The 26,294-nt window shown below is 40.2% G+C and overlaps 1 protein-coding gene across 4 annotated transcripts in view; it reads right to left on the reverse strand.

The window, feature by feature from the left end:
• myh10 (myosin, heavy chain 10, non-muscle) overlaps positions 1 to 26,294 on the reverse strand; it is an 83,598-nt gene that overhangs the window by 47,879 nt on the left and 9,425 nt on the right. For all 4 annotated transcript variants that reach the window (XM_049479906.1, XM_049479905.1, XM_049479904.1 and 1 more), the window contains exons 4-5: positions 6,297 to 6,324; positions 2,355 to 2,457 (exon numbers count right to left, since the gene is read on the reverse strand). In XM_049479906.1, coding sequence (XP_049335863.1) covers positions 2,355 to 2,457; positions 6,297 to 6,324 — 131 coding nt within the window. The remainder of the gene's footprint in view (positions 1 to 2,354; positions 2,458 to 6,296; positions 6,325 to 26,294) is intronic.

Here is a 26,294-nt window from a genome sequence, read left to right on the forward strand (position 1 = left end):
TTGAGTTTATAGCCGAAAAAAAAGGATCTATATCTCAAGCTAATAAAGACAGGTCCAGTGTTTGTTAGCAATGTTAGCCTAGAATCTCCCACTGTAAATTATTAGTAGCACATTAGCATTAGATAGCAATAACATGTCTTTGCTAATTGATTAAATTTGGGGTCAGCGATCATACTTTCTACATAAGTAGTTTTTAAAAGAATACAATATCCAACTCAATCCAGAGCTGGGAAAAAAAAATCAATTATTATTTAAACCTGCATTTCAATATTATTTAGAGATTATATCTGCAGTGTTTGGCATATTCAGTGGATCATAGGGTAGTGTTTGCCCAACACCAACTGCTACAGTGATGCAGGCCAAACAGACCCGCGGCAAAGAATTCCAGTTATAATTACGAATGGAATTAGAAATCAAGCGTTTCAGTCTTACTCAGCAAACACACTATAATCACACACACACAGCTCTGTGTTGTGCAATCTGCAGTTGGGAGCAAACTGGCCAACATCATAATGTTTGGTGTTAATTTTTTACGAGAATTTCCTAGAATCCCTGGCATCCAGATGAGGGTGGAAACTTTCACTTTTGGAAAAAAAAACTCAAAAATAAACCACTAAACTACGGAGAAGCCGGGAAACCAATAAAGCAGCAGAACATCAGAAACAGCTGATTATTATTAAGACAGGAGAAAGAGGCACAATGCTCTAAAACTGAACACTGGGCACTGTTTATTAAGAGAAATACTGTCATAAATACTTGTCATAAATATAATTATGAGTTCATACATTACTATTATTAGCTGTATTAATACTATATTTATTTTAACAGTCGTCATCCTTATTGACACTTTTTCTTTTTCTCTACTAATAACATTAAATATAGTACATATTTTAGTAATTCAGTTAAAAATGTAAAACTAATATTATATAGATGTATTACACACAGAGTGATCTATTGTTAGTGTTTATTTCTTTTATATTGATGATTATGGCTTACAGCTTACAATGAAAACCCAAAAGTCACGATCTCAAAAAAAAAATATATATGTGGGCAGTGTGCAAAGTCCTGCTGGAAAATGAAATCTGTATCTCTATGAAAGTTGTCAGCAGGGGGAAGCATGAAGTGATTTTTCAAGAAAATACTGCACTGACTTTGGACTTAATAAAACACAGTGGACCACAGGGCTGCAACGATTAGTCGGTATAATCGATAATATCGATTAAAAAAAAAATGTATGACTCCAAATTTTCATTGTCGACTAATCGTTAATTGCAGCACTGCACAAAGTACTGGGGACACTCACACAGTTTACACTCAACTTGGCCCCCAAAAGTTCTCCGAAAGTGCCCAAACACAACAGATTACACATTTCCTGACTAAATATCAGCACTTTCCACCTTTAAAGGGCAATTATATCCCTTGTTTAGTTGTTTCTATTAGTGTGAAGCGAAGAAAAAGAAAGGTAAAAACAGCAGCCATACCCACTGTAAGCAGAGATGGAGGACCTGGCAGAAATAATCCTTTGACTAATCAACTAATAGGAAAAATAAATCGCCAGATTAGTCGACTACCAAAATAATCATTAGTTGCAGCCCTAGTGGACCAACACCAGCAGATGACATGTATCTCCAAACCATCACTGATTGTGGAAACTTCAGACTAGACCTCGAGCAGCTTGGACTGTGTGTCTCTCCACTCTTAATCCAGATTCTGGTCCCTTGATTAACAAATTAAATTCAAAATTTACTGATTATCAGTGATGGTTTGGAGAGTCATGTCATCTGCTGTTGTTGATTCACTGTGTTATATTATCAAGACTAAAAACATATACAGCACTTTATGCTTCCCTCTGCTGACAACTTTTATGGAGATGCAGATTTCATTTTCCAGCAGGACTTGGCACACTGCCAAATATACCAATATGTCTTATATAATATTCAGATTTTCTGAGAAACTGACTTTTGTTTTTTTTTATTGGCTGTTATATATAATATATGAGTTTCACATTTTGAACTGAATTACTGAAATGAAGTACCTTTTCAATGATGTTATAATCTTATATATAAAACTTTATCTCCATAATAGTAACTTATAGTAACTTAATAGCATATATTAAAAATGTTGATCATAGATATATATAAAAAACAGATCAGACATTGAAAAATATTGTGATATAAATTCCAGATCAGATTGCTCAGCCAGCTTATAGAATAAAACAGATTATTTACAGTTCTAGACATATTTAAGGTATGAGGCTCCAACTCTAATATTTAGAAACAGCAAATCCATAACATGCTCCCCCTCGCCACCCGATTCCGACCCTGTAAAACAGAACTGAGAGGAGAGAAACTCACTGGAATGTTGTGATCCTTTCTTCCTTTGTGAGAGGAAGCAACATGCGCCAGGTACTGGATCACTTTTTTGGTGTTTTCTGTTTTTCCAGCTCCAGATTCACCTCTGCAGGGGGACAAACACATAATCCAACCACAGAGAGTTATCATTAAAACAAAGAAACACACACACATAGGGGACACACACACACATATGTGCAGTGCATTATTAGTATTATTAGCATCATGACATTCTGGATCATGATTCTGGAGTATTATATTGTATGTAATTATAAAATATATTTATTTTCTTGCAGTGTACAGTGTATTTTTTAAATCTTTTTTTAAAAGTGTTTTGTCATATCGGCAAGAGTATCTTTAACGCGAAACTATGAAATATTGTGATATTTTAGGGCAATTTCGTCCATCCATACACACACATACATACCCAACCCATGAATATATGCATATTAAATGGCCTATATCACTGAAATCTGATTGTGCAGGTGTGAAATGTACTAAGCAAAAAAACTTAAAGTTATAAATGTACTGTTATAATGTTACATAGACAAACATGATTTCATGTCGTGAACAGAAGAAGAAAATAAAATAACTTTTTTGCCATTACCAATAGAAATGCTTGTTACATTGAACTCAACCGGAAGCGAAGAAGGTTTTTAATGATAAAAAGATAAAGGAACAATTATTTTAATTCATTATTGACAACATTTTTCTTTGGTACAAGCATCCAAATACTTAAACACATACATTAGGTAAGGTGCACTGCCTGGACCCAAAAAAAAAAATGAGTAAATGATGTGGTGTTGATGCTGCAGTTGTTGAGGTCTAGGTTCAGTAACATTATGTGCTGAAAGAATGAGGTCAGCTGACTACCTGAATATACTGAATATAGACCAGGTTATTCCATCAATGGAATATTTTTTTTTTTCTTCGCTGGCAGCACAAGCACCAGAGTCCAGACCTTAACCCCAGTGAGAATCTTTGGGATGTGCTGGATGGAGAAGGCTTTGTGCAGCGGTCAGGCTCTACCATCATCAATGCCAATGCAAGATCTTGGTGAAAAATTAATGCAACACTGGATTGAAATAAATCTTGTGAAATTGCAGAAGCTTATCGAAACAATGCCACAGTGAATAAGTGTCGCAATCAAAGCTGAAGACGGTCCAACAAAATATTAGAGTATGTGACCTTATATTTTTTTGGCCAAGCAGTGTTTTACCAGTAGCGATTTATCTACCGATTTATTTACCGAATTATTTTGGTAGTCGACTAATCTGCTGATTATTTTTTAGATTAGTCGATTAGTCAACGATTATTTCTGCCATTTCCTTCATCTCTAAAATGATAGAAACAGCTGAACATGAGATTTAAAAGTCATTTAAATGTCTGAATGTTGTTTAAACATGGAAATTACTGATATTTAATGAGTAATTATGTAATCTGTTGTGTTTGGGCACTTTTGGAGACACTGATACAATTAACAATTAGTCGACAATGAAATTTGTAGTCGACAAAGTTAAATAATCGGCATTGCCAATTATAGCGACTATTCGTTGCAGCCTTATCTACCATACAAGAACAACGAGTTAAAAATATCAAACAAGTGATACTTTAAATTGCATTATCATTTAGATGTTCTGGATGTCGATTGAGATTTGTTTCCTCTTGCTTTACCAAGTTTACTACAGTCACTGCTACGGACAGCCTAAACAGAGCTCATATGCATGCCAGTCTTTAAGGCACAGAGTGTTTAACTCAAAGAAATTCAGAGAAGTTGGAAAATGGTTGTGTAAAATGTTTTTGGCACATAGAGGCACAAATCTGTCATAAGGGGAGTTCAGATAGGAGAATAAAATGCAAGCAAAAAGAGGAATTATGGCTCTTTTAAAACAAACATGTATAAAATCGAATAAAATAAGATGAACTCAGACCTTTTTAGTTGTTTGTTTGTTTAACTGCGTGTGTTTATATGTGTAGCTGTAAGGAAACACTACAGAGTGCTGAAACTGAGCTGCAGGCTGAGCTCTGTAATGAGGAGCAGATCTGGCCGGCGGTGTTTATTGCCACAGCTTTGGCTGCAGTAGCCGCAGATTTTCTGAGCGCCCGCTTAGGGTCCAGACCACAACACAGTGGCCTGAATCGAACAAACACACACACAGAGACACACACACACTTTAGCTCTACACAACGGCAAATTCTTTCTTTCTCCTACTACTCAATTTAACCCTCCAGTTTTGTTGTTGCCTATAAACTGACTTACAATACTGAGTGTTTCAGAACGACTAAAAGAGCACAGCTGAACTTACTATACATTTAGTAAAATAGCTTTAAAGGGTAATTAAGTGAGGTTATTTATAATAAGCACTTAATCTGAACATCAGTACTACAAATAAAATTTGTAGTATGTTGCATGCAGAAGAAATCTGGAACAAAGCTTTGTTCTACAGACTAGCCCACAAAATCTCAACCACTTTTTTTCAAAATGAGAAATCATTTCGTTCCTTTTTGCTGTATGCATGTTTTCCTGCTTCTGTTTATGTTGCATTAACGTAAGTCCAGTAAACAAGGAGTCGGCGGAGCGTGTGGGGGTTTATAGAGGTAAAAATAACTTGTACATCAAAAATTGTGGGATAAATGTTCTTGATCAAGAAGAGCAAAAAATAAACTACAGTGAACTACAGTGTTTACTCCTCATTAAGCATATCTTGTGGTGTTTCACAAGGTTTTAGTTTAGGACCAATGAAACTGATGGTAATTATAATAAAACTGTAGTTCTAAGATTGAAGGAGTGAAGTGTAGCTTACATACAGCTTATAACAGGAGAAGCACTAAACACAAACTAATGTAAATGTTATGAAAATTACAGGTGGAAACATTTTAGATTTCAATTCTTAATATTTTAATGCAAGCAGATTTTTCTGAGGTCATCTAGTTAGTGTACCAACCACCTTGGGATGCTTCAAGTACCACAGCTTGAAAACCACTGCTCTAGAGGAATGCATGCGTGTGGGTTGGATTACTTGACCTCTCTCTCACACACAGAGACAGACAGACAGACACACACACAGATAACACAACTGTTGCTCTGAGTGCCTTTGGGGTCAAGAGATCACAGGCCCCTGAACTTGACTGGGTAGAGTGAATAAACATTAACATTCCCCTTAACCCCCCCCAACTCTCTAGCCTACAGTGAAGCTTTGAGAAACAAATGAGGAATAGAGTGAAGCTTTAAGTAACAGAGTGAATCAATGAGGAACAGAGAGTGAAACAATTGGTGGATAGATTGAATTGGTGAGGAACAGAGTGAATCTGTGGGCGAACAGGAGTGAATCAGTGGGCGAACAGGTGTGTATATATATGAGGGCGAACAGGTGTGTATATATATGAGGGCGAACAGGAGTGAATCAGTGGGCGAACAGGAGTGAATCAGTGGGCGAACAGGAGTGAATCAGTGGGCGAACAGGTGTATATATATGAGGGTGAACAGGAGTGAATCAGTGGGCGAACAGGAGAGTTTATGTGGGTGAAGACGTGTGAATCAGTGGATGAACAGGAGTGTATATGCAGGCGAACAGGAGTGAATATGCGGGCGAACAAGAGTGAATCAGTGGGCGAACAAGAGTGAATCAGTGGGCGAACAGGAGTGTATATGTGGGCAAACAGGAGTGAATCAGTGTGAAGGCAGAGTGAAGCAGTGAAGAAGAGGGTGAATCAGTGGATATACAGAGTGAAGTGGTGTAATAATCTGATGTTTGTCTAAGCTGTGAGACAATTAACACATTACCCCAAATAAGGGTCATTCTCTCCGACTCCTTAATGCCAATCATGCAGAAGATGATCCAAAACAGATATGACTCCTCCAGATCAGCACTGCAAACTTATCCATCCAATCACTGACGACTATAAATATATCACACACACAGCAATATAGAGGAGGTTACTCACGTGCACAGAATGGATTGGTCCTCACGATCTGTGAGAGAGAAAGAAACAAAGAGAAAAAGAGAGAGAGATTGTTATTATTTTAATACTTGACATATACAGTGGTTCTAAAGTAGGGGTGAAATGATTACTCAAGTAATTAAAGTTACTCGATTAAAAAAAATTGATAAATCAATTTTTTTGTGCCTCAAGGAATCGTTTAAATAAAAAAAGCGCGCTTAGTGTTACATCACCCACGCACAGGAAGCAGATGGAGGAGGCGCAGGTTTTTGGAGTCACAATATAACATTAACGACTTATCGTTCAATAAATGGACATGACCTCATCGTTTTAATAATTGTGATATTGTCCATTGTGTTTGAACTTGAGTGCAAATGAGGCAAGGGGTTTATGCCAGTCCAATGCGGGCCAGCGGGAACAGACCGAGGCCGCAAGTCATGGTGCAGGGCGACACCACGCCCCCACCTCCACTTCTTTAAAAGGGTGTAACTTCTTTGATATATTATATTAGTGCCATTTAATGGTCATAAAATGCCAACAATATCCTTTATCGCAATAATTTCTGGGACAACATATCATTCACAAAAAACTGTTATCGTGAAGGGCCTAGGTAAAGCCGAGAGAGCAGGTAAATTTAACTTAAAAAAAAATCAATGAGTTTAACATTAAATGTACCTTAATAACATCAGCCTGCTTATCAGTGCTGCTTACTAGGAATAAAATGTGTGGTTAGTTTAAGTTCTAGACATAATACAGGTTTTATGTAATTAGAAAAAAAACACAGCGCTGTGGAGTTCAGAAGATCAACAATAAATACATGTTAAAGTTAGCTGAGCTAAAGTTACTTTGGCCGGAATACACGGCCATGAACTTACTGTATTGTCATTTAGTCTTAGTAATGTCAATTAATTAGATCTGAGTAGTGTAAAATGTGAAACCAAAACAAAACAAAAAAAAAATAAATCTTTGTTGTCACAATTTTTCCACAGGTCTTGATGTATTTCCAAAAACAACCCCTGTTCAAGAAGGAGAATCCACTGGCTTGGTGGCAAAAGAATGCAGTCTGCTTATCAAACACTGGCAGAACTGGCAAAGTCTATTTGTGTTTGCAATGTGGAAATGCATGTTGTGAATAAAAAAAAAAATTTAAATCAATTGGTCGGGGTGCGGAGTGGTCCAGCGGTCTAAGGTGCTGCCACTATGAGCAGGAGGTCGCAGGTTCAAACCCCAGCTCATGCAGCTTTGCCATCAAGCTGCCGGCGTCAGAGGGAGCAAAAAATTGGCCCTGCTCCCTCTGGGTGGGTAGATGGCGCTCTCTCCCCACATCACACTCCTAGGGTAATGTCTGCAGCACAGGGCGTCTGTGAGCTGATGTACCGGAGCTGCATCAGCAGCAGCTCGAAAAGCGGTGGCTGGCTTCACATGTATCAGAGGAAACACGTGCTAGTCTTCACCCTCCTGGTGTGTTGTGGCATTACTAGTGATAGGGGGAGTCCTAATGAGTGGGTTGGGTAATTGGCCGTGTAAACTGGGGAGAAAAATGGGAAAAATCAATTGGTCATTCATTATTAAGTGAAAAATCTTGTTTTTTTTCTTGTGCATTTTTTAATTGCTTTTTAGGCAAGCAAATATATGTTTTATCCGATTACTCGATTAATCGATTTGATTTTTCAGTAGAGAACTAGGTTACTAAAATAATCCGATAGCTGCAGCCCAATTGTAAATTTTTTATTAATTTATTTATTTTTACTGTATTTGAATTTCCCTCCATTCATATCCCTTAGGTAAATGAATAAATAAGCAAATAGATAAATACATATTTGTCACATAAAAAAAAAACACCTCAAACAGCATCTATCCTCATCGTGCACGCATGCACTCTTTGCTGTGCAAAATAAAGTGATCTGAAGGTAAATTTACATTTTCATCTGATGCAGAAACGTCAGATTACCCAGACTGAGAGCACCTTTCAGGTGTCAGCCTCAGCTCTGAGACGGTTTTGATAAAAGAGCAATCAGGGAATTCAAGCGTTCAAAGCTATTTCTGATCCACACCAAACCGCTGGCAGGCAGAGATAAGGTCCCACAATCACATGATGAGTTTCCATGGAAAACCCCTCCAGCTCAACAACACACACTGTTTCCGAATTAAAATAATCACCAAACACCTCTAAAGCAGTGTGAAATTACAAGACTAAATAAATATAAATTAACATATGATGTCTATTAATTTATTCATTGATTAATACACTTTAGAAAGTATAGTGTATTCTCTATAAAATGTTACATATTTTCTAGAACGTTTATATGACCCAACAATTCAAAATCTGACAGATTGTAACACACACCACAGGAAGATTACAGGTCTAGAATGCTCATATTAAGCCCTATCTGGACGGGATTAGTTTCTCGGGGGGTCCTGGGTAATTCTCATTTTAGGAGGGGTGGGTCCTCTGAATTTAATTCCGTACTTGTACGTATTCCATGTACTTGTTTTTTTTTTTTTTTTTTTAGAAAATTACAGCCTGAATTACCTTCTGTTTTTCACTGAACTTCGCAGTATTCCAGTATTTTAGTCCCGTCTGGACTGATATCTCTGAATTTTGTCACCTCAGGTTAATTAATTGGCTATTTGACCAATGCCATGCACCATAATTACACTGGGCACGTGTTTCCACGGAAATCCACGTAAACACAACAGCGAGTGGAAATGGAGGAGCTACTGAACGTGAGGTCAATAAAGCTTTATTAAAAAAAAAAAAAAAAAAAAAAAACACTCACTGGTCCTGCTAGTGCTGTGCAATATGGCGATAAATATCGTGGAGACGATAGAAAAGTGTCTATCGTGCTACTTGCCTTCTATCTTCCCTTTTGTTTCTACAGTAATTTAATCAATTGTTCATGCAAATATATAAAGTAAGCTACGATAAAATGTATTGGCGTGGTCACTTTGCACAAACTCTGTTTATATAAGTGATTATAAAGCTTTTTTTTGCAAAGCTTACTTTATTAAGTGGTTTAGCGACATGGCGCTGCTTTACGTTGTTTGACGGACACACGCGGACACTTCAGTTTGCGACATGCTTTACGTTATTAAATTCACGAGAGCTGAACAATGGAGACACATTGTTCTTCTGAAAAAATTATCTACTGCATCTACCTAATCTGTTTTCATTTGATACATATATATTGCTGCATTAAAAGGTAGTAATTGTCATTTGTGAATGTTTGGTTTAATGTCACTTTGAAATAAAGCTGGAAAAAAGTAAGCAATGATATTATTTTGTCATATTTTTTGAAGAATAACTGAAAACATACTTAAATGTGGTATATCATGATACATAGCGTTATCGTGATATAAAAACATCCATATCGTGATATGTGATTTTTCCCATATCGCCCAGCACTAGGTACTCCTGTGTTTTCAATTGCAGTCCAGATGAAAGAGTTTTATCACTGAGTAGAAGTGTGAAATATTTTTCCTGAGAAACTAATCCCGTCCGGATAGGGCTTAAGTCAATGCTCATTGAAATGACTAATGGAAAGACACTGGTCGATTCAGCTGCTCCACCTTCAGCAGGAAGTCTGATTTGATAACAATGCAATTTACTCAGAACTGCACCACCAAAGCAAATGCAGGTTGTTACTGATGCTCTGACGACATCTCAATGATAGGAAACACAAATCAAGGAGCTGGAGGAGGAAAATGTAATAAAATGTGGAATCTGTGAAAACAGAGAGAGAAAACCTGAACCATCTCTAGAGAGTCCAAATATTGCTCACGACTTTTTATTTATGAGTGTGTTTATTCGTCTAGCATTATATACTAATAAATTCGTACCAACTACTCAAAATGTACCCGTATGGGTATAGTACAGGACTGGTGACAATTTTCAATTCAAATAACAGTGGAGGGGAAATGACTGCAGTACATTTTTGTTTAATAAAGACGAATCCCAAACACTGGTTAAAGCATCTATGAATTCCCAGAAGAAAGTCTTTAATGTAAACTATTATATTCAGTAGTTATGATGCCATGTTTTCAGAAGAAACAGCTGATGCACAGACAAGATACTAGCAGCAACAATACCACAACTACCACCAGTATTTCTCCAGGTGTCCAACAGCCTACGAATGATTTTACTTGTACCCTGTTTACACCTGCTCACTTCATGTGACCAGACATGTATAAAGTACTAGAGAGACAGACTTGTAAAAGTAAAAGTACAAGTGCTCTATCAAAAAAAGAGATGAGTGGAAGTTGAAGTGTTATTTAAGCTCCACAACTAAAGTAGAGGTACTAAGTATTCAACATTTTTTGTATTCAAGTATTGCAATTTATTTGAGTACTGAAAGTAAAAGTACAGTACTGTTTTATGCAGTTATTACAGAAATCAGTGGAAAGTTCTCAGAGTAAAAAGCAGAATGAGGTCTTCCAACAAGATCAGCTTGATCTTTTGAGTCGCTGAGTGATGAGAAGCTTTATTAAACCTGATGACCTACCACTCTGGGTCCTAACATTATAATGTTAGGTATAGTATAATTTTAATCAGTAATGATGCAGCACATGAAAAATGTATTAGAGTAAAAGTATTTAACTCATTACAAAAATGTAGTGAAGTAAAAGTGGAAGTATGAGAATACTCAAATAGAGTACAGCCACAGCATTTTAGTATTTAAGTATGGTAGAGACATAGTTCTACTTTGTTATACATATTTGCATCTGGGTTGTATCTTGGTTAAACTTTACCCATATGCTATTTACCCATAGCAGTCAAATGTGTCTTCGGTTAGTCAGACTGAAATCCGATTGCTATGTGAAAGGAAAATGCAATTTTAAAATTGTTAAGGCAATTGTTACAGGTGATTGCTTGTATTAGAAGTGGTTTGGTTGTCGGTTGTCTTGTATTGGTTTTATTAGGTCTTGGTTGTGTTTACACTTACACCTTTACATGGCTTGACCTGGTACAGATGATACTCAAGATGTATGAAGTGACCACATGTAAACGGGGTCTTAATCTGATGTCTAAAATTCTAACTTTGTTGCTTAAATGTAAAAACAGCAAAGCTCAACATCTATGTTTCTACCACATTCTGGTCTTTGGTTTCAGAGATGCTGCAACAAGAAGAAAAATGAAAAAATATACATACACATTAATAAATTAAACGCAGCAGCAGAATTAAAACGTGAAGTGAAATTTTACAATGTATAGCAATTATTAACCTATTTATTAACAACCAAAAAGTAGTAAAATAATAAAAAGAGAACTTCTAAAAAGAAATTCTGCTGCTGAAAAGACCCGTCAAAGTGTATTAGTTTTGCAGTGATGTAGAGTCTGCACGTCCAGAGCCGATGAGGCGGCATACACAGACCTCAGGAAGCTGCTCAATCGACTCGAAATGCGTGTCCGAGCCAAGAAAATGCTGGAAAGCACCCCAAAATTCAACCCCTCCCAAAGACTGTGGCCGAGTGTAGCCACAAACACCAGACAACACGGCTTACTATACTTACAAACTTAAAACGGGTTCTCCAGACGCAGAACGTATGCGGTTCTGGCCAAAAATAACACGCAAAGCTGAGCGAGTTTATTAAGACAGCTTTAACTGAGAAAAACAAAACAAAACAGCAGCTTACATTCACAAAGAAAGGCAGAGCTCAGAATGAGGCTTTGAAAAAAAGTGTTGGTTGATGATGAACGTTCAGGAATAGAGGAGTGTTTACAATTATCCCTGATGTAGTCAAGAAAGCAGCTTTTTTGCTTTTACACTAAAGCTTTGAGTAATGGAAGCTTCAGTCAGTAATATCCTACAGAATGTCGTTTTGGATACGAGTACATGAGTATATCTTCGCTGTCCAATGAAGTATCTCCTTTTTTTGTCGATTTTTAGATTACTACATAATTTTAACAAACCAACTCTCCCTTTCACTTTGTCGACATTTCTTGATGAATGGACCAATAGAACTTCTCCAAAATGATCTGAAAAACATTTTTTTATTGTCTTACATTGAAAGGTAAGAAGCTCTTCTCCCTTTCCTGTTAAGTTGTCGTTTAAGAGTTTGGAGAGGTCTTAAATGTCTTGTTCTTGTCCACATATCCTCCGTGTCTTCTAAACTCTCTCAAATATAAGTGAAACAGTCCCATTTTTCAATTACGTAAATTTAAATGGTGAGGTGCTTTCTTGTGAGGAACATTGAACACTGGCCAGATTGTGACCAGCGGCTTCAGGCCAGAACCATCAGTGCAAACAGATTAGTTACTCCAAAAATCACGTCCACATTTAATGCAGGAGCGCAAACATGCACATCACGTAGGCCAATATGGCGTTCTTTAGCTTACAAAGGACATGGCAAAAGTCCAGAGACACAAGATTAGTTTCTGTGACAGGACATCCAATTTCTCAGTATTCATCTTAAAAGCACAGAACCCAAAACACTGTGTTCAATGTCAAGGGATAAAGAGAGGTCAGTGAAAAATGAATTACAATTACTTCTGCACAGTGAGACTTTATGGTATTGGTATTGGTATTGATATCACAGGGATTGATGCTACTTTTTTCACTTTTCGAAGAAAATGCTACAATTTAAATAACAGCCTGTATGTTTTTGTTAAGAATGTGTAAATGTGCCATGCATGCAGAAAAGCAGTTTTAAAAAGAATTCATTTTTTTTGGTGAAGGGTCTTTTTCAGAGTAGATAAAATTGGTAATTATAACAAGGCACCTCTATTCAGTTCTAATTCTGCATTTCTTTGGTTTAACAATGTATCAACAAGCAAATGAGGACTACATTTACTCCTGTTCACAGAAGCTCCTGTGTCATTGCCATTAGCAGCATCATAAATGCTTAGGTAACCATCAAAAGCTGTTGTAGCCAGATAAAGAAGGTACCAGGACCTACTGGACATCTGTTTTTTTTTTTAGAAACAATATATGGGGCTTTGAAAGAAGGGTAGCAGAAGCAGATTAGGAAGAGGAAAAAAAATGTTCTAATAAAATGTTACTTGGCAATACAACTGCTTTCAGTTTAAAAAAAATCTCCTAAGGACTGCTGCTTACTGAACATTTAACTGTCAACTGTCGGTACTATTGCTAGCTAGGCTAACAGACTGCTGGTGTTAATCTGTTCACCTCTCAGACGCTGAATTTACAAATATTACATGTAGCCGTTTTGCAGTAAAAACTCTCCAGACAATCTACATTTTTTTTGTAGATAAACAGCTACGGTTTACTCAGTCAGCCGCAGACTCAAGCTGCTGGGGGTTCAGGGTAATCCGGATCAGTGATGCGTTTCATGTTAACGTTACGGCGGTTTTATTGTCCAGCTCAAGCTGTGGGCTGGAATATGGATCGGTAAATGGATCAAATGTAATGTATCGGATTGGTCCCATTTCTAATCACCCCATAACCAACATCAAGATCAATGAAAAGAGATACTTCTTACCAGTAAATGGCAAAAAGTACTGAAATAAAACCTTTTAAACTAAAAGCACGCCAGTACTGTGGGTGATCTAATAACATGTTATGAAACTGGACATTTAACACATGCAGTCCATCCCTGACATCCCTGGCAGGTCACATCCGTGTCAATCACCTTTGCCCAGTGATTGACATTTCACCCTGTCCATCGTTCTGGGTGTGTGCATGCTGATCCAGCATGATGGCAGATCTGAAAAAGCAGATTCAGCTTTGTTTCCTCTCAGAGGATGTTGAGTGGCCCAGAGGAGAGTCTGTCTGACTGACGCAGAAGATCACATCCTTCCAGCTGAACAGAAATGGGTGTCAAAATGAATGCCTGTTCCAGTGGTTCCTGAGGGGGGCAGCAGGGCACCTGTGCAGCAGTCCTGCCCTCCGGCTGGGAGGAAAGCTGCAGGAGGAGGAGATAGTGATGACTGTGTTCCGGCTGACAGTTACAGCTGTGGGCTACTGCCAGATCAGGTCAGCAGAGGCCACACCTCTGCACCTTTTAGTTTGTGCAGTGGGGAGAAATTTGTTCATTTCATTAGGACTTTTACATAAATCACAATACATTCTCCCACCCATTCAGCCTACAACAGTGTAGGTCCATCCATTCAGCCTACAACAGTTCAGCACCACCACCCATTCAGCCTACAGCAGTGTAGCTCCATCCATTCAGCCTACAGCAGTGTAGTTCCATCCATTCAGCCTACAGCAGCCTAGACCTGCCCATTTAGCTTTAGTAGTGTGGTTCACTCATATAGTGTGCAGCAGTTTAACCTCAGTCAACAGCAGCATAGCACCACCCATTCAGCCAACAGCAGTTTAGCTCCACCCATTTAATTTGCAGTTAAGCTTTGCCTATTCAATCTACAGCAGTTTAGCACAAACCATTCAGTCAAATGGTAGTTTAGCCACGCCTATTTAATTTACAGCAGTTTAGCCCCCACCCAATCAGCCTATAGCAGTTTAGTATCAACCATTCAGCATACAGTGTTTAGCACCAATCATTTAGCCTACAGTAGTTTAACCACACCCATTCAGCCTACAGCAGTTCAGCTCCGCCCATTCATCCTACAGGAGTTTAGCCTCACCCATTTAATCTGCAGCTAGGCCTTGCCTATTCAGTCTACAGAAGTTTAGCCCCCACCCATTCAGCCTATAGCAGTTTAGCCCCCACCCATTCAGCATACAGTGTTTAGCACCAATCATTTAACCTTCAGTAATTTAGCTCCGCCCATTTAATCTACAGCAGTTTAGCACAAACTATTCAGCCTACAGTAGTTTAACCACACCCATTCAGCCTACAGCAGTTTAGCCCCAGTAATCCAATTACTTTACAGTGGTTTAGCACCACTCTTAACCTACAACAATTTAAATCATTCCATTCATAATACTTTAGCATTCTAGCCTGGACTGTTTTACAAATAAGACAGAACAGGGCAGCCAATCAAAACAGACATAACATCCATTTAATTCTAGGTGAAAATAGCTGCCATGCAATTTTTTCAACTTACTCTTTACTTACTTCATAAACTCACACAACACTCATAAGCTGACCTTATAAAACTACCCCACCCACCATTATTCTACAATTAACAGCCTTACAAACACACAACTGATTAGAGATGATTGAATTGAGTTCACTGATGATCATTAGTGAAAGCATATGATTGAACCCCAGCCAGAAGATGGAAATTATGAGACCACTCATGTTTCCGACACCAGGCTTCTACCAAGAGAAAGTTCATCTGATAAAGGCCTCCGCCGCATGACTGAATACAGCAACGTGACCAAATGTGACCGGATCAGTCGCCAACTTTATTATTTATTATTCACAAGCATCAGAGTCAGTCCAAATACAGTATAAGAGATCTGTGTGACGCTAATTCTCAGTTACTAAAGCAGATCCCCCATAATCAAATACATATCAATCAGACCATTCTCCCATTCCAAACCAGAGTCTAGACAGCTGTGGATTCTGAAGAATGGCTTCTGCCCTCAGTCCACCTGCAGGAAGGAGACTGATATCATTAAAGTATGAGGAGAGCTCTTGACTTCCTCTCAGCACCTCTTAAGCAGTGGTAAGGTCTTGGCCTTTATCAGGTTTGCACTGATTACAGACAGATTCCTGAGAGAGCACAAGAACCGAGATACACAACAGAGATGGTGAGGAGCTAACTGATGTTAGAAGCTAATTATGTCTTACAGAAAACAGAACAGCTAAACCATTCACTGATAAACAAAATGTTCTTACAAGAAGCTCCATTCAATTTCCATGAATGTTTCTGAGAACAAATGATGGAGGATTAAGGGATAAATGCCTTTGTAATTGCACTACAAAAAAAAAAGTAGAAAAAGAAGTGATGTAAACAGCTATAAACAGTGTACAAAAAGAAAAGCTCATGATATTTTTCTTGCAGGGTTTTATAGTTGTCATTTGCTTAAACTAATGGCAACATTGCCCCCCACAGACTCTAGTGGTACTGCTCCGTTCTGAGCATTTCTATAGTTTCAAGATTGCGGGCCCGCTGGCCGTCTATTGCAGACCTATGTTTTAGAGCATGTAAACAAACACAGAAAAAAATGCATGGTACATACAGAAAAGGCCCACCCTCACCATCCATAATCATAATTAAATGTGAAGCACAAATGAAGATATTTCAGGGTTTACCGCAGCACTATATACGGCAGGGTGGGTGACAACAATTGTTCCCCGCCTGGACAATGAACATGACATGAAGAGAGGTCTCTCTTAGAGGATGCTCTAGTTGTCACAGAGTGTTCTTTCTTGCCTTTCCTCTATGCCAACTTCATCTTAGCATCTTCACATGTGCTGTCTCTCACAGCAGGACCTACAACTGTCGTTTTTCAGCAGGATAAAGTTCACCCACACACAAAAATAGCTGGAACACCAGGGACAAGGTTGCAACACTTCCCTTTCTATGTTTTCCCAATACATACATACAAATTAATTCAATCAACAATACCTCTAATCAGAATACCAAAAAGACTCCATACTACTGAGGCTCCACGTGGAGCCGGGCACAATGTAGTCTATTAACTTCCTTCCAATAATCATCAAAAGCATGAGTTCAATAAAGAAATGAATGTCAGAAGACAGTTGGACAAAGAGCAGACAAACTAAAGGCTTTTAGCTGCTCTGTTGGAGGCCAGTTGGTTGTGTGGACTGTAAAAGCTGTGGTTGCAGCGTGAAGAAAACTGGTCCTGGATTGGTGATTATAGATGGGGTTGGTTATTCCTCCCTCTGTACCCCCCCCCCATCCCCCTCGTCCAGCCGCCCACACCCCTCCACAGGATTAACCAGCCACAGCATTCCACACATTCCAGACTACATCAGCACCAGCCGAGTGAGTGAGAGACAACGAAACACAGAGGGAAATAAGAGACTAAAGAGACTAAAGCAGGCTTGTCCTTCAGACGCCACAATCGTTCTTAAGCAAAATAAAAGTCATAAATGGTGAAAATTCACTAGAGGCTTCATAAAATCAGAGGTGTCTGGAGGTTTTTGGTGCTAAGTTGGGGTCTTTGGGTCCAAATATAGCCAGTAAAGTTGAACCAGTCTGAAATTCTGGACCAAAGTTAAAATTAAGCAAGTAAAGTCCACTAATAGAAGAACACTCCTTGTAACTTCAGCATGAGAGGGTGTAGCTAAACTACTGTAAGCCCAACAGACGGGGTCTAAAATGCTGTAGATCCAATGGGCGATTCCTAAACTGCTGTAGACCCAACAGACGAGGCCTGAACTGCTGTTGGCCCAACGGACTGGGCCTTTAACTGCTGTTGGCCCAACGGACTGGGCCTTTAACTGCTGTAGGCCCAACGGACGGGGCCTTTAACCACTGTAGGTCCAACGGACGGGGCCTTTAACTGCTGTAGGCCCAACGGACGGGGCCTTTAACTGCTGTGGGCCCAATGGACGGGGCCTTCAACTGCTGTAGGCCCAACGGACGTGGCCTAAACTGCTGTAGGCCCAACGGACGAGGCCTAAACTGCTGTAGGCCCAACTGGCAGGGCCTAAACTGCTGTAGCAGTTTGTTTATTATACTTTTTTGTCTGGTAATCCTTTTTTGTATTGGTGAAAACATTTTCTAGATAGTTTCATCCATCCATTCTATTACTACCTTCCTGGTCAGGGTTGTGGTGGGTTCACAGCCTCCAGAAATAATTGGGCTGGGATTGTGTCTATATAGAAAAAGAACTCTGTATTACATAAACCTTCTCAACTATTTTGCAAAGCTTATCCAACTTAAGTAACAGTAGCTATGAAAGAACACATTAGTGGGCGGAGCCTAAAGGGCAGAGCTGGTCTTCTCCTGCTGGGCTGGAATGAAGACCTGTAACCACACCACTCCCCTGTGTAGAAGAGAGCTCGAGTTAAGGTCAGAGTAATGAAGTGCTGTCAGAAGGTGAGGTGCCGCTTGGATCAGGGGTCCGTAAATCAGACCTGCAGACAGAACGTCTGGCACTATCCTCCTTCACCCCCATACAGACCTCAGCCAAACCCAACACACACACTCTTCACTGTCAGCGTCAGATATACAGCCCACTGCAGCAGGCGCGCCGGACAGAGGAAGCACCCCGGATCAGTTACAGCGCGCACACACACCATTTGCCAAACAGCTGTGAGGAACCAACTGGACTGGGACAGAACCATGAGCATACAGGAGCAGGTCTTCACCTATACTCCCACTCTGGAATCAAAAGAAACTTATTTAAAACACCAAACAGCAACATGAGCCAAAACATTATGACTAATAGGCCTAATAGGCTGTTGGTTCTTTATATGCCTTCAACCACATATTCTACAAGGCCTCTCTGATGGTGGTCTGGCACCAACGTCTGCAAGTTGTGAGGTGGAACTGCCCCACATCACACTTTTTATTTCAGCATCTTCCACAGCTAGATGGTGTACATGAAACTGGCCTTTCTTGTGACGGTCCTTGATGATGCCACATACATCCGTAACTGACAGAAAGAGGACAGATATGCACATATTTCGGGTGGGTAGGATGTCCACCGTCCCACAGCCTCAAACGCAAGATGGGAGATGCTAGCCAGTGCAGGCGTCTGCTAGCTGATGTAACAGAATTAGCAGTTAGCATTCTCCTTCAAGTACATTAAGCTCCAGTAGTGATGTCTTGGCTGTAGTTTAAATACGTGGCTAATTTTTGATTCATGAAACCACCATAAAACTTCCACCAGTGGGTCGTTAAAAACAGCTTGAACCAGTACAAATCACAGCCAACTGGGACAAGGTTTAAGCCATGTCCCACAAATCTGTAAAAGTGCTTATGAGAGCTGCTGAAACAAGACCGGTAGATAAGAGCGTATATAAAAAGTTGTCCACTGCAGATTTGGGAGAGAGGGGGCTGTAGACACAGCTGTCCCAAATGCATCCTGAAAGAATGTAGTATGAAGTATTCTGAACCACACGTGCACATGCACACAAATTTCAGCACATATTTTAGGTAGAACAGTCCACAATTTAGAGAGAGTTTTGTTCTTTGTCGTATAACCATTTAGAAACTTATTTTTATCCCATATAATTAAACAGGCAGAGCCCTACAACTGATTATGTAAATGATCTCAGTTCTCATTGTAGCTCAACGGCGGGGCCAAGCTGCCAGCAGCTCAACGGGCCGGGCTAAACTGCCAGCGGATCAAGGGCCTTGCTAAACTGCCGGAGGGTCAATAGGCAGGGCTCAACAGGCGGGGCTAAACTGCCGGCGGCTCAACGGGCGGGGCTAAACTGCCGGCGGCTCAACGGGCGGGGCTAAACTGCTGGCGGCTCAACGGGCGGGGCTAAACTGCCGGCGGCTCAACGGGCGGGGCTAAACTGCCGGCGAATCAACGGGCGAGGCTAAACTGCCGGCGGCTCAACGGGCGGGGCTAAACTGCCGGCGGCTCAACGGGCGGGGCTAAACAGATTGAGATTGAGGATTAAACTCAGATTGTGAAAGTTAGTCTTATGGTAGTCACTGGACTAAAAGCCCCAATAACTTGTTATCTACATTAGCCATGTAAGAAGTAAACCACAAACACCAAACTGTCTTTGCTGATCAAATACAATTGGGGTATAAGGAGGCAAAACAGCAAAAATAGTTTAGTTCGTTAATGAACTACAACTTCAGCATTGACTAAATCTGACCTCAGATCAGCTCAGCGTAGCAGAACAACAGACCCAAATCAAGCAGAGTGACTCACTTCACACACAGACGTGAGAGTAAAGCTCGTCTCTGGCTGTACTCAGCGACAGGCCAAATAACGACCACTGCTCACGTTCCTGAGTGCTGAAGGAAGCAGAGTCCTACATTTGCTTCGTCATGCACACTCAATGGGACATTATGGGATGCATAAGCTCAGCGAGGCAGCTGTTCCTGCCCGCTGCAGGATCTGCAGACAAAGCTGTCCATCCATCCACCCACCTGCTCTGCTCTGACTGACCCATCAACCACGTCACCATCCCTCTCCCTGCGCTCCGCTCTGGGCCGACTTGCTGGGTCACAACCGCCTGTCGCGAATTCCTCCGGTTCCCTTCATGAGTCTGAATTTAGAGCTGAGGGAATGTGGATGTGATCCAATCACTGGCCAGTGATCCCAGGCTGGGGAAAATGAAGTGGAAAGAAACGGTTCTGACGTGTTCCGAGTCCTAGATGTGGAGTAAAACGTCACCTCTGCCTCAGAAAATATGATGGGTAGAAAGCAGGTCGGTCAATAACCTGCCAAACCTGTGAATCACGGTTATAATTCACAAACACAAATTTGGATTGTTGGGTTTCAACATGTTATTGCTGTTGAAAACCCAATAACAAATGCATACACATCATCCAGTCGACCAATCCATGATTTCAGCAGTTGAGATAAAATGTCCTATTGTTGGCCTAAAAAGTGAAACACAGAATTTAAGGCTTTATTTACAGGACTTTTATAGCATTTAATGCTTAAAAATAAAGGCGTTTTCAACTACAACTTCATAATTTCTTAATTCTAATCCTGGGAATCCCTGGTTTACTTTTAATTAAAATGTACCTTCTCATAATGCACCAAAACCAATTATTTCTGACGGGTCATGTGGCAATAACACAAATCAAATCTATCACTCATCATATCATAGTCCCAACATGATCCAAGGTGTCAGAACTGTAATTTAAGCTCTGGGACAACAGACCCAAAACAAACAGACATGGCAGGCAACTGCCACTGAAATAGCTGTGGCTCATACCTTAACTACTACCCCGCTTAGCGTGGAGTACCAAGTTAAAAATACACTACGCAGAATCTAGATGAAAGCTTGTCAGGTGAGACTGGTGGAAACAAAATTAGCCAAAACAGCAGCGAGTGTGAACCATTACAGTTTAGAGCCTTCAGCGCAGTGGTAGAACCGAACCGAACGCCCCTCGAATATCTGAACGATCTGTCATTACAGCACTCCTCTCTGGAATGCCTTTGAAATTTAGCAGATAGGCTGCAGTCGCGCCACATGCTCCAATAGCTGAAGGATAGATGGGAGTTGCTGCAAAGCCCTGGATCCAGTTCAAAAGGCACAGTACTGAAACCCATTACAGTTCATTTACTGAGTCTATTGGTACCAGGTGGGACACAATCCTGCTGACTCTGGGAGATCACAATCAGGAACACTCGTACAACACACACTGAAGACATGCACACGGTTAGGTATGTGACAATCATCATGGCTTTCATCATCATGATCATCTTTGGTAAGCGCCACTTCCTTACAGATGAACAAAATGCTCATAAATGACGACAGCAAAGTAGACAAACGCAGACCACAAAAATCTGCACAAATTCCACTGCATTCATCACGTTCAACTTTCACTTTAAACTCACTTCATGACAGGGGCCACTTCCTCCTGCAGTAATGATATTTATACCCCGCATGCCCAAAATGCTAGGGACTGGGGTCCCCTTTCACCAAGCGTTTAAGCGCAGATGTTTTCGTTTAACTCTAACCATCAACATTTCCTGAACACGCGTTCCTCACTGGTACAATTAAGCTTCGGTAACCAAGCGGCTGCACTCATCAGTGATTACGGAAGATTACGGAAAGTATCTGGAGAATAATCACAGGCAGACACGTGTACATTACGAAACAACGCTTTGTGCGAGTTACACCTCATTTAACCTCCCAACCTCCCACACCTCCAGACTCTGGAGTTTCTATAGCAAAACCAGGACCAGTGTGAAGAGTAAAGGTTGCAGTCTTGCTTAGGTGCCTAGGAGGGGGGTCCCCACAAAAAGTGATGAATGTCCTAAAAGTTTCAAAACAAAATCAACAAAATAAAAAATAAAAAATAAAAAAGATACATCTTTTTTTTCCTAGATGGAAGCTAAAAGTTGATAAACAGATTAAAATTAAACAAATGACAAAAAAAAAACAAATTGGTCATGAGACATTACATCAACATTACATACGAACAAATTCAATCAAAAATAGTGGCATACTGTATTTTTGCGGGACTATAAGGCGCACTTAAAATCCTTTAATTTTCCCCTAAAATGGCCAGTGTGCCTTTTAATCCATTGAGCGTTATTTATGAATTTTACTAGTCAGGTTGTAAGGAGCAGTAAAGCCACTTAAAGCTGAAGTACAGAGTTATACTGGAGTTTCAGTTTAGTTCTCCAGCACAAGAGCTGGAGTAGTATCAGAATTAGACGTTAAATGCTATTTCCACATTCAGAGGTGAGTATTCTGCTCCTAATCCAGGCTAGCACTGCTGGAGCAGCATTAGCATTACCTGCTAACCACGCTAGCTCTGTCGGGGAGTATAACAGAGGGGACTGTAGTCTCTGTGTTTACCATGTTAAAACAAGCTAAGTGGGACGAACTGCTAGCTAATATCGCCCTGGCTTTTGAGAGCACTCAGGATAACTTAGAGTAGCACTGTCGGGCACTTGCGGTTAGCTGCCAATGCTAATGCTCCAGCCTTAGTATTGGAGAAATTCTTGGATCTAAGCTTACTGTAAATAAACAGAAGCTTGTTTGACTTTAAAAGAAAGTCTTTATTTGATTACAGTTTTGTTTACTTAGCTTAGCTTTACTCAACGTAGTTAGCTACCCCCTTCCACCACCCAGCGGTGAGAGCTGCGGAGTTAGAAGTTCCTTATAGTGTCTCTTAAAATGCGCCGTACAATCCAGTGCACAGGGTTCATACACACTTTAACCAATAGATTTTCATGACTTTTCCATGTCTAAGTAAATTTTCATGACCATACAATTTTTAAAACATCAGTACAGACATGGACAATAAAACCAAAAATCAGCTTAAACTACAATTAAAATTGATTATAGTAGGTCTAAAATGAATCAGATAAAATGTTGAAACAATTTTTAATAAGAAAACGTGTCAGATCCTGAGAGCTCTATTGTGTAGGCTTAAATTACTGAAATAACTCTAAGCTGACGTATTTGTAGACCAACTTTCCATGATTTTCCAAAACTTCCTGGGCATTTTTATTTTTCCAAAACTTATCCAGGCCTGGAAATTGCTATTTTCAAAATCCATGACCTTTTCAGGATTTTCATGACCGTATGAACCCTGAGCGCACCTTATGTATGAATACAGACTAGAAAATAGACATTGGGCCTTATACGTTGTGCTTTATAATACAAAAAATACATAATATTATTAATGATGCTTTAAACACAGTCATTTCCAAAAAGTGTGTAGAAGTGTGATCATACTCATGTGCAAATCTGTAATTTGATGAAAGCAACGATGAAGCAATCTATGCTATAACAGACCACAGAAGGGTCGGAGGAATTCCCCCCTTACTTTAATCCCATACTTCTCAGGGTATCCGAGCATGTGGCTGTGAAGAAGGGTGGGGGTGGTGTAAGGAGTGTCCTCCAGGGGTGGTCATCAGGATCTGCATGTGCTAGACAAGCACCAAGCTCAGACCAGCACATACTGAACACCCCCCCTCCCCTTTCAGTACCCCCTGCCCACCAGCCCCCCCTTACCAGCTGCACAAAGGCTTCATTGTGCTCCACAATGCAGGTCAGCTGTCCCTCTGACTCTGCCTCCAGTCTGGGAGTCCTGAGGCCCGGGCTTCACCACTCAGCTCCTGATTTATCCTCCAACCCCACTACATTTCTGCTTCTGCTGCTGCTGCCGGGGGTTAATCGGATACTACAGACTGACATCTAACTCCTGCCCAGGTGGATTTTATATGTACTTGAGAAATATGGGTCTTTTAATCAGAACACAATAGAACAAAGAACAGAATGTCCATTGATTCATGAATTAAAAAAGTGAAAAGCAAAAGTCCACTTCCGTAATACATGTGGTCCTGTAAAGCACTTGTTTGGTTCCACCTATTCATCTTACCACAGTTTGGTGTCACCTACTCAGCTAACCAGTTAGCACCTCACATTCAGCCCATGTTTTTGCCCCACCCACTAATCCGACAGCTGTTTATCTCCACCCACACATTGTACCAGAGTTTTGCTCCACCCATTCAGCCTATAGCAGCTTAGCCCTATTTACTTGAATCACAGCTTTCTGGAATGTTTCAGCACCACCTTTTTAACAGAAAAGCAGAAACTATTAAAAAATCTTGTTTTCTCTCATTTCTCTCATATATACAGGGGTTGGACAATAAAACTGAAACACCGGTCATTTTAGTGTGGGGGGTTTCATGGCTAATTTGGACCATTCTTGTGGCCGATCTTCATTAATTGCACCACATTGTACCAGTAACAGCAGAGTGTGAAGGTTTAATTAGCAGGGTAAGAGAGTAGTTTTGCACAAAATATTGCAATGCACACAACATTATGGGTGACATACCAGAGTTCAAAAGAGGACAAATTGTTGGTGCACGTCTTGCTGGAGCATCTGTGAAGAAGACAGCAAGTGTTTGTGATGTATCAAGAGCCACGGTATCCAGGGTAATGTCAGCATAACACCAAGAAGGATGAACCACATCCAACAGGATTAACTGTGGACGCAAGAGAAGGCTGTCTGAAATGGATGTTCGGGTACTAACCCGGATTGTATCCAAAAAACAGAAAACCACGGCTGCCCAAATCACGGCAGAATTCAATGTGCACCTCAACTCTCCTGTTTCCACCAGAACTGTCGTTGGGACAATAAATTATTGTGGTGTACATATATAGTTAAAATAAACCACTACCACAGGACTATCACCTCTGAACATCAGAGGATACCATCCTGCTGCTGCTGCTATACCACAATTACAAAATGTGCGACTATTACACCTCCCACAATCACCACAGTGCCTTTATTGTTGATGAGCTGCAGCTGCTTCCTTTTACATCACTCACAGTCCTTCACCAGGGACCTGTATTCACCCTCCTGTCCAATGACCAACAAAAAGCAAGATATCACTCAGGAATTCTGCTGCCAGCACCATTTTGTGTAAACATGTGTATAGCTTAAACACTTTTTCTGTGTTATTTTAGCTGTGTATTCTGTTTCTGCTGCGGTGATGACACTATTTTTCTTATAGCTCACTTCAGGATCAATAAGAGCTGTTCTTGCACTCTCGTGTAGATAAGAGATATTTTCAGAAATGCTGCTGGAGGCCTTAGTTTTAAGAAAAGCTAATCAACAAAGATCAACCCAGTGGCAGAGGAACTCAAGCCTCTGCTGCAGATTGTCTTTGCTTTCTTTCTTCAGATGTGTGAAACTCCACAGCTGGAGCTGAATAAACCCAGAGAGGCCACCACCTCTCAGAAACTAGGAGAAACACACACAAAGCTCGTCTCACTTTCCTCTTTCAGCTTCATTCCTGCATTCCAGATGGGGCACGCAAAATTAATTTATCTCCAGGGGTGAAAAAAACGAACCGAAATATAATGGATACCTTTGAAAACGGCGGCCGTTGCGTTTCTCCTGCCTACGTCACATGCAACGAGACTCTGAGTACAGCCAAAAGGACTAAATGAGGAAAAGCTGAAACAGCCAAAAAAACAGGGACTGCGAAAGTTTGGAAGATCTTCAACCACTTAGTGAATGACAGAGCGGGGAATCGGTGCGCAACTTTCTGCAAATTCTTCTTCAACCTCCAAAGGGGCTGAAGTGGCTGTCGGGAGAAATGGAACAAGCACTGGCCCTGGTTTCAATCATAAATTTCCCCAAACCCCACAAGTGCAAACTCAGGCTTGGAATGTTCTCCTGATGGAAATGCAGATCCACATGCCTGTAAGAAGCCAACCTCAAAAACTAAAAGCAACAAGCAGCCAAAATTATGTTTATACAGCACACTATTGATAATAAAAGCCTTGCAATGGGCTGATAGAAGTTCCAGCTCCAGTTACTCAACCCCTCACATATTATCTAGGAGTTTGGAATAAGGTCTGGCTGATATATAAGGGTCAGATGACATTGATAGGTCAGTGGATTTTAAATGAATATTTAAAAATATGACAAGGGTTAGATTGATAAATGCACTGATTATTTGTGATTTTCATACAAAAGTATGGGTGGGTTTTTCAAACTCTTAATATTGAGATTTGAGAATGTTACATTAAAGTGCACTG

This window comes from Astyanax mexicanus, chromosome 5, assembly GCF_023375975.1.
Source record: "Astyanax mexicanus isolate ESR-SI-001 chromosome 5, AstMex3_surface, whole genome shotgun sequence".
Lineage (NCBI taxonomy): Eukaryota > Metazoa > Chordata > Actinopteri > Characiformes > Acestrorhamphidae > Astyanax > Astyanax mexicanus.